At 47.8% G+C, this 9,147-nt stretch overlaps 1 protein-coding gene across 1 annotated transcript; it reads left to right on the plus strand.

The window, feature by feature from the left end:
* The first annotated feature begins 4,465 nt into the window (after positions 1-4,465).
* Positions 4,466-8,746, plus strand: LOC136553254 (transcription factor MTB1-like). Its single transcript, XM_066544637.1, has 2 exons — positions 4,466-4,806; positions 6,365-8,746. The coding sequence occupies exon 2, from the start codon at positions 6,370-6,372 to the stop codon at positions 8,221-8,223; it is 1,854 nt and encodes a 617-aa protein (XP_066400734.1). The 5' UTR covers positions 4,466-4,806; positions 6,365-6,369; the 3' UTR covers positions 8,224-8,746.
* Positions 8,747-9,147: the final 401 nt, after the last annotated feature.

The raw sequence follows: 9,147 nt of genomic DNA on the forward strand, positions 1-9,147 counted from the left end.
TACTCGACAAAGGGGCCGTCACTGTGACCTGGCCATCACGACGGCTTTTCTTTGCCGAGTGCCGTCGTGGCACTCGGAAAATCATTTGCCGAGTGCCCGACATGCGGCACTCGGCAAAGAAGCATTTGCCGTGAGGGGTATGCCGACAGCTCTTTGCCAAGTGTAGCACTTGGCAAATACTTTGCCGAGTGCAATTGCACTCGGCAAAGCACGCATCTGCTGTAGTGGGTGGCCTATCTCATGAACTCAACAAAAAGAAGTAAGTTAATCCCGCTTGTCTTTGCTGTACTTGCTCAAGTAGGTAGTCTTATGTACGCTCTTAGAATGATAAACAACCTTATATTATCTAAAATTACCATGTGGCGTATTTGGTGTCGTCAAAGTTAAGGTTTTTGTTCGTTCGTTCTTTTTGTTTCTGTCTAATCAACGAAAGTATCACTACTGAAATGTTCATGTTCATGAATAGCACCACCACCGTACCGTTTTCTATAGGAACTACACCAGTTGTCGTGTTAATTAACCCAATAACAACTCAGTCGAGAATAACACATCTTAGTGGAGTGATTGGGTACCATGTATTGAACTGCAAGTAACCCAGCTTGCTCACCATGCATAGCACCGTTAGAAACCGATGAGTTGTCAGAAAAGCTACTTTATTAGTTACCAAAGCAACAAACAATCTGATGACCCAGGTCATCATGTATATCTATCAATCAATGGGAGAAAAATACAAAAAAAGAAGACACTTTAATCAGCAAGGTAATCTAGCTTCGCCTTCAATTTCAGCACTTCCGAGCAGGGAGATCATCACTAAACCAAAAAAAAAAAAAGTGAACACAGCTGGCGTCACGGGCGGGGCTGCACACCATGTCGCGTCACGACGAGAGGGCTACCACACGTGAGTGCTCCAGGTTAGCGTGTTAAAACTAAAAAAAATACATGTAGAGACAAGTAAACTAGGTACGATATATACATCGCATTGTACGATAAGTAAACGTATACTAATAAGCCTCCCGGCCTAGATGAGATGATGAAATCCCCAGCACTGACTCATGTATGTAAAGACAAGGCATAGCGTCGTCCATGCACAAATAAAAGGCAATCTAACAAACAATGTCATAAAAAATAGGACGGAGATTAACAAACCACGTCAGTGGTGAGTTGAAGGCGCTTTAATTTGTTCCACAAAGTATAGCAACCAATTAAGTACGTACTACAAGACATTTTTTATAACATTTTTTTTTTATAACAACGTATACTACAAGGCATTGGCACCTCATGAAGAACACTTCCTCTTTACCAACCACGTCACCATATGCTAACAAATCGATAAGACGATAACACACAGGCCCGTACTGCAAGCGTACGCAGGATGTGCACCTGCACACGCCCCTCGTGGCCTCGTACTGTTAGCAGGGCCCACCTGAACAAGGCAATGTCTCCATATGTTTATTTAGCTACTGCTCCCTCAAAAGTGTCGTTTTTTACTTCTATACTTGTTGTTTTTGACCATTTGTCTTATTTAAAAATTTTGTATAAATACTATTTATTTTGTTATGATTTATTTTATCATTAAAGATATTTTAATAATAATTTATTTATTTTATTAACTACATAAAAAAATTAGATAAGACGGACGGTCAAACAAGAAATCTAAAAGTCAAGAACGACGCTTAGGACTTATTTGGCTGGGCTCTCGGTAGCTTCGGCTCCAGCTGACACCCTACGACGAACACTGCGGCATCACTGTAGCAGCGGAGCTGTTTTTCATTCCCCACCTTTTTTCTCTCACTGTAGCGCCGGTACTGTTCACAAAGCCAGTGAAGCGCCGACTCCCGGCTCCTCCGGCTCCGGTTCTGACACGCTACAGTGCATGAACAGTGTAGGAGCCGAAGCCTCAGAGAGCCCGACCAAACAAGTCCTTATAATAGGACGGAGGGAGTACTAGTCACTAATGAGAAGAGACAAAGCATGCATTATTGGCAAGAAAAGATCGAAGGCCTTTTCTTTCATCCCCAAGATACTGCTCCTTGATAATGTAATGTAGACTGTAGAGGATATTTGTATTTTTGATATATATGATATGATTGGTGCTTATGGCCCCGTTCGCTGGTCTGAACTTTGGCTGAAACTGACTGAAAAACACTGTTCCGGCTGAATTGTTGTGAGAGAAAAATATTGTTCCGGCTGAAAAAACAAGCCGAACAAGCCAAATTTAAGACAAGCGAACGGGGCCATATAAGAACCTTTTGTTATCCCTTTTTCTAAAACCTATAACGAGGCCATGTTTTGATTTCGCACAGTGCAGGTCTCTAAATTTTCTGGTACGGCCCAACGAGCCTTAATAACCGGTCAGTGTTCTCAAACTAACCCAGCTACAACTACAATGGCGTGACGAGGAGCAGGTCTCTAAAGATGAGATGAGGAGCCATGGCATGGTAGGCCGTGGTGGCTTTGAGGAGAGTAGGCAAGCCACGCGCTGTCCATGGCGTCCGAATTTTTTATATTTAAGTTATTTTTTAAAAGTTTATCACAAATAGACTCATAGCGGAAAGAATTTAGAAAATGGATCCGGTGCTGACGCTGAGCTAACACGTCTCGGCGCCAGCGTCTCTGGCGCCGAGCTCTTGGGCACAGTAGATGACATGGCAGTGACTGGCGCCGAGCTTGGCGCCGTAGATCTTGACGCCGAGCTCCCTGCCATTTAACCCCGGCCAACCTTCCTGCCCGAGCGTTCTTCCTCTTCTTTCTCCTCCCTCTCGGGTTTTTTCTCTCCCCACTTCACCCTACCTCATGAATCGATATATTGGACCTTGGAAACTTTGATTTGATCCGTAGATCTTCGAGATCAAGGTATCATCGCTTCCCTCCTAGTTTTTTTCGTATCGATTCAGTATGTAGTATTAGTCAGATTTTTTAACGTAATAATCGTCATCACTTAGGGTTTCATTGTATCCATTAATATATGTATTATACAACCGTAGGATGATGCCAAGGCATGAAAAAGCTAATAAACCTAGGCGCATGTAGTTATGTTATGGGTTCATTGTTCTGAATCAAATGAGAAACCCTAGGTTTATGACTTAATGTTAACTGCTTTGGGTTCTTAAAACGAAATTGGTTGTATTGTAGTTATGATTCTCATTGACATTTATTTGTGATGTTTTGATTTATGTTTGTTAAATTACATCTGTTTTGTTATATGCAAGAAATGTTTCGGGATGAGTTTTGGCGAAAATAGGGCCGTCCTCGAGAATTATACCCCGACGCGTCTAGCAAAGATGTCCCTGTCCCTCCTGACCTCCCTGTCCCTAACTGTAACTGTGGTTTCCTGACCCATATTTTTCAATCGAAACATCCGGACACAGCGGCGCGTTACTTCTACACATGCAGTCGTTTTAATGTAAGACATTATTTTCACTATCCTTTTTCTTTATTTGTGTAAGTATGCTACTAATATTTTATTGGAATCTCGTTGTGTAGGACCATGAGAGGTGCTTTTTCTTTCAGTGGATCGACGGTGCAGACAAATTTGATCCTAGGTACCTCCTTTTCGACGATTAGTTTAGAGGGAGACATCCACGTGGGCACTTCAAGCGATGGGTTCCACCCCCTAACCCTTCTGTGAATCGGCACCATCGTTGTTGTCGTCTAGTCACTCTGACGCCGAGCTTGACGCCAAGATCTACGGTACCGAGCTCGGCGCCAGAGTGACTGGCGCCGAGCTCACTGCCATGTCATCTACCGTGTCCAGGAGCTCGACGCCAGAGACGCTGGCACTGAGACGTGTTAGTCGGCGCCAGCATCAATGGTGCCGAGCTAAGGATCTATTTTCTGAATTCTTTTCGTCAAAAATTTATTTGTGAGAAATTTTCAAAAAAAAAACTAAAATGTAAAAAATTCGGGGCCCTGGCACCGTGCACGCCCATCACCCTCTTCCTCCGGTGGCTCTTGAGTCGTCAGTTTCTGTTTTGTGTCCCCCGCTAATTCACCCGGCTAATCTAATCCTCGGGGTCCGTTCCACGCCGATTGGGGTCCGCCATCTCAGTGACCTATGCGCCGCCCGCGTCATGGTGCGTTGTCGAGACGTGGCTGAGCGTCCCCTGGCCCCGCTCGTCGACGAGTTGCGTAGGCTGCCGTGCAGGTGCGCCTCGAGTCACGTGGCGTCACGAGGTCCCCCTGACCTGAATGTGAATGGGCTTCTCTTCTCCCGATCCCTCCCTTCCGGCACACGTGGCCTGCACGTGCAAGCTCACGCGCCGTAGCCTGCCTCGCTCGGGCTCCCGGCTACAGCCCGAGCCGAGGGAAGCAGTGGGAGGGTTCGCTTCCCGCGAAGTCGCGGGAAGAAGAGAGAGTCAGAGAGTGAAGCCGAGCCAGGCAGCCGACGGGTGACGAACTGACGGCTGTCGGCTGGCAGCTGGCAGCTGGGGCTCGGATCCGGTAGAAACGGGGCGCCCCTTCCTCCTCCGCCCATCCATTTTCCGATTTCTCGCTCTCCCAAGGGCAGCCGCAGCCGCAGCACAGCGGCACGGCCCCGAGGTCAGGTCGCCCCCGAAATCCCCTCGCGCACCACAGAAAATCCTCCAGCCACCTCCCCACCCCACCGCCGGCGCTACGCTCTCTCTCCGCTCGCCGGACCGGACCTCCGCTGCTCGGCCACCTTCCGCGCACGCGGTCGGGAAGACAAGAGTGGGGGAGAGAGGGAGATCCGGGCCCCGCGGCTCGGATTTCCGCCCCTCTCCCGCCCACCCGCCGCGCTGGATTCCGCGGCCTCCGCCTCGATCCCGCCGCAGGGCCCTCACTCTGGTGACCACGCCTCTTCTCTCCTCCTTCCCTTTCATTTAATTTCGTTGCCGCACCTCCACTGCCTGTTCGCTACTACGGTACTAGGCCTGCCTGAGGATGCCCCGCTGCCCCCTGCCTCGTGTTCGGAATGCGATTGTGATTGCTCGCCGTGCTGCTGGGTTGGGTTCGGTGGATGGCTCCGGGTTACTGAGTGATTTGCGCTGTTGGCTGCGGAGGGTTAGGGACTTGATTGGGCTGGAATCTGGTGGGCGTGATCGGAATCATCTCCCCGTGACCTTAGCATCAGGACACACTGTTCACGCCATGCTTCTTTTAATGAGGGGGCCAGATTTGGATTGCTAGAATTCGATCACGCACTTGCCTTCAACGCAGTCTGAGATCAAGTGTCCGGGGTGGTTAAAAGATACAGCTGGCGGACGTCTTATGTTCTTTGACTCGGTTGTTATTACATATTTCCAATTTTCCATTTCATATGTCCTTGGTAGGAGTAATATATGCACATATATTTTGCGTACTCTGCCCATATTCATACCATAGTGTGTGTGTGTGCGTGTGTCACCCTGGCCTCACATGCCAATCACATGTATCAGCTGTCTTGGATTGCCAAGATCCCATTTTTACTTATAGTCTTCAATGGAACTTGCACTGGACGCTGCTGACTTGTTGAATCATTAACTGCCTGCTTTGGGGGAGGAGGGCAGTGGCGGAGCCAGGTTAGAATTCAGGGGGTGGGGGGGGGGGGGGGGGGGGGGGGGGGGGCGCAATTTTTGTTTTGTGACTAATCACTAGTTATAGGCATAATCTTCTTTTCTATATAACACAGCCATACAATTCTAGTGGAGGAGTTTGTAAGCTAAATTAAATATATTATTAGACAAAGTATAACCGGAACGTATGCAATGCATATGCAGTCTACTATATGTTACTTGATGAGTGTAAGGTGTTGCAAGATGACTCCTGCTAATTGTCATTGTGTCCTTGATGAAGTCTTAAGTAGAAGAAGAGAGCCAAATAGACGTACTAAAGTATATAACAGAGTAATAAGTGAAATATTATAATGCAGTTGCATGCAAACAGAGGAAACAACAGCAGTACCCATTTGAAACGGAAAGATGAGCTAAACACAAATGCTAATTAAGTTCTGTAATAGTGCGTTGAAATATACCCCTAGCATCATCAGGATGGAAGCTAGAATAAAAAAAAATGGCATAGATGTGTGTGCGGTAGTGGTAACTTTCAAGTGTGCATGCATGCTAATCTGTCCGAGCAAGGGGGGGCCGGCGCCCAGGATGGCCCTAACGTGGCTCCGCCAGTGGAGGAGGGGGGCTCTGTTCACAACCAACTGTGCCTGCAAACTTTTTCTTACCACTCTGGACGTGGTTCAGTATGCCTTTGTAGCCAGATGGTGACTGTATACTGATTGTTTTATTATATTCACAAATATGATCAAATTTATTGCTCGTATTTGCCCAAAACTTGATATTCACAAATACCGTATACTTGCATTAGTTGCTTTTCTCAACTCCCTCGTGACTTCAATTTTGTCCATTCTGAGTAGGTATTATGGTCATGAAGATGGAGCTTGAGGATGATGGTGCCATGGGAGGAAGAGGAACTGGTGGCACGTGGACAGAGGAGGACCGAGCTCTCGGTGCTGCCGTGCTTGGAGCAGATGCCTTTGCATATTTAACGAAAGGTGGTGGTGCCATATCTGAGGGCCTTGTCGCCGCATCTTTGCCGGATGACTTGCAGAACAAACTCCAGGAGCTTGTTGAGTCCGAGAGCCCTGGTACTGGTTGGAACTATGCCATCTTCTGGCAGCTCTCGCGCACAAAGTCTGGTGATCTCGTCCTTGGATGGGGGGATGGCAGCTGCCGTGAGCCCCGAGATGGAGAGGTGGGAGGTGCTGCTTCTGCAGGCAGCGATGATACCAAGCAGAGGATGCGCAAACGTGTGCTGCAGCGGTTGCACATTGCATTCGGGGTTGCTGACGAGGAGGATTATGCCCCTGGTATTGATCAGGTCACAGATACAGAGATGTTCTTTCTATCATCTATGTACTTTGCTTTTCCCCGTCGCGCTGGTGGCCCTGGCCAAGCATTTGCAGCAGGCATGCCCCTTTGGGTTCCCAATAGTGAGCGCAAGGTATTCCCGGCCAACTACTGTTACCGGGGGTTCCTCGCAAATGCGGCAGGATTTAGGACTATTGTTTTGGTGCCATTTGAGAGTGGTGTCCTTGAACTGGGCTCGATGCAGCACATAACTGAGAGTTCTGATACTATCCAGACCATACGGTCTGTATTTGCAGGTACAAGTGGTAATAAGGCTGCAGTACAGAGACACGAGGGGAATGGTCCTGCTCCTCCTGAAAGGTCGCCTGGTTTGGCGAAGATTTTTGGGAAGGATTTGAACCTTGGCCGGGCCTCAGTTAGGCCGGCGGTTGGTGTATCTAAGGTAGATGAAAGGACATGGGAGCAGAGGAGTGCTGCTGGTGGGACGTCATTGCTACCGAGTGTCCAGAAAGGATTGCAGAATTTCACCTGGAGTCAGGCTCGTGGGCTGAATTCTCATCAGCAGAAGTTTGGCAATGGTGTGTTGATTGTGAGCAATGAAGCTGCACACCGCAACAACGGAGCAGTGGACAGCCCTAGCGCAGCGCAGTTTCAGCTTCAAAAGGCGCCTCAGCTTCAGAAATTGCCGGTTGTTCAGAAAACACCGCAGCTAGTGAACCAGCAGCCGATGCAGCCACAGGTACCTAGGCAAATTGACTTTAGCGCTGGGAGCAGTTCCAAGCCTGGTGTGTTGGTTACAAGGGCAGCAGCAGTCCTGGATGGGGAGAGTGCAGAGGTGGATGGCTTGTTCAAAGAGGAAGGGCCACCTCCTGTTATAGAGGACCGACGGCCAAGGAAGAGGGGAAGAAAACCAGCAAATGGGAGGGAAGAGCCACTTAATCATGTCGAGGCTGAGCGCCAGAGGAGGGAGAAGCTCAACCAGCGATTCTATGCACTTAGAGCTGTTGTGCCAAACATATCGAAAATGGACAAGGCGTCCCTGCTGGGCGATGCGATAACGTACATCACTGACCTCCAGAAGAAGCTCAAAGAGATGGAGTCAGAGAGAGAAAGGCTCTTGGAGTCCGGTATGGTGGATCCAAGGGAACGGGCGCCTAGGCCAGAGGTGGACATCCAGGTGGTGCAGGACGAGGTACTTGTTCGAGTGATGTCTCCAATGGATAACCATCCAGTCAAGAAGGTCTTCCAAGCGTTCGAAGAGGCAGAAGTCCGCGTAGGCGAGTCAAAGGTGACGGGCAACAACAACGGGACAGTGGTGCATTCTTTCATCATCAAGTGTCCTGGCACTGAGCAGCAAACGAGGGAGAAGGTGATAGCGGCAATGTCTCGCGCAATGAGCAGTTGAGCAGAGCAGCGTAGGATCAGATTGGCACAGTAGAGAGGGGGCGGTTTATCCTGTTGGTTGCGAACAAGAGGCAGCAGCATCAGCAGCCCTTGACATTGTCGATAGGAGAGGTGTAGGTGGAGAGAAGCAAGATGAGATTCTTCTGACTTTAGCAATGCAACAACAAAATGGGGGCTCGAGTTAAGCAGGCATTGTAGGTTTCTTTGGTTGGCCCGACCGTGTAGTTTTGATGTTCTGTTTGGGATGGATGGATACCGTGTTCCTAGTGTAAGCTTGATGATGCAGCAGAACAACAAACAGCAGTACATGTTTTTTTTTTCTTCTTTTCATGCGTGATTTGGAAATTAAATTTATTGCAAATTTTCTTTTACTTTTATTTTTATGATGATGGTAGTTTAGTATGTTTAAGAGAAGCGATGGATTAGCGTGATGGATGACAGAAGAATGTAATAAGCATGAGATGATTTCATGATTATAATAGGCTTATAACAGTGGAAAAGGAAAGAAGAGATGAGACGCATGACCTGACTGTCTTTTTTGTTTTGATTGGAAAACGAACTCACATCTTTCGTATTCCTCCGAGATGACGAAGCAAGCAAAGGCCCTGTTCGGCTTACCTCATGTTCGGCTTCTTTTTTTAGTTGGAACAACGTTTTTCTCTCACAACAATTTAGCCGGACTTCTTTTTTTTAGTCGAAACAACATTTTTCTTTCACAACAATTTAGCCGGAACAGTGTTTTTCTGTCAGTTTCAGCCAAGTTTTAGACCGGCTAACGGGGCCTAATGCAAAAAAAAACATCGGTAATTGAATGCTCAAGGATTATAGTAACTTTATCGAGACCAATCACATCCTTCTTAGAGTTGTCTCCAAAGAAAATATTTTCATCCGAGTCCATCTTCGGGGTATATGATGAGAACATACT

The sequence above is a fragment of the Miscanthus floridulus genome, chromosome 5 (assembly GCF_019320115.1).
Source record: "Miscanthus floridulus cultivar M001 chromosome 5, ASM1932011v1, whole genome shotgun sequence".
In the NCBI taxonomy this organism is placed as follows: domain Eukaryota; kingdom Viridiplantae; phylum Streptophyta; class Magnoliopsida; order Poales; family Poaceae; genus Miscanthus; species Miscanthus floridulus.

Coding starts and splice junctions, on each gene's coding strand:
- LOC136553254 (XM_066544637.1), top strand. CDS start 6,370: ATGGTCATGAAGATGGAGCTTGAGGATGATGGTGCCATGGGAGGAAGA.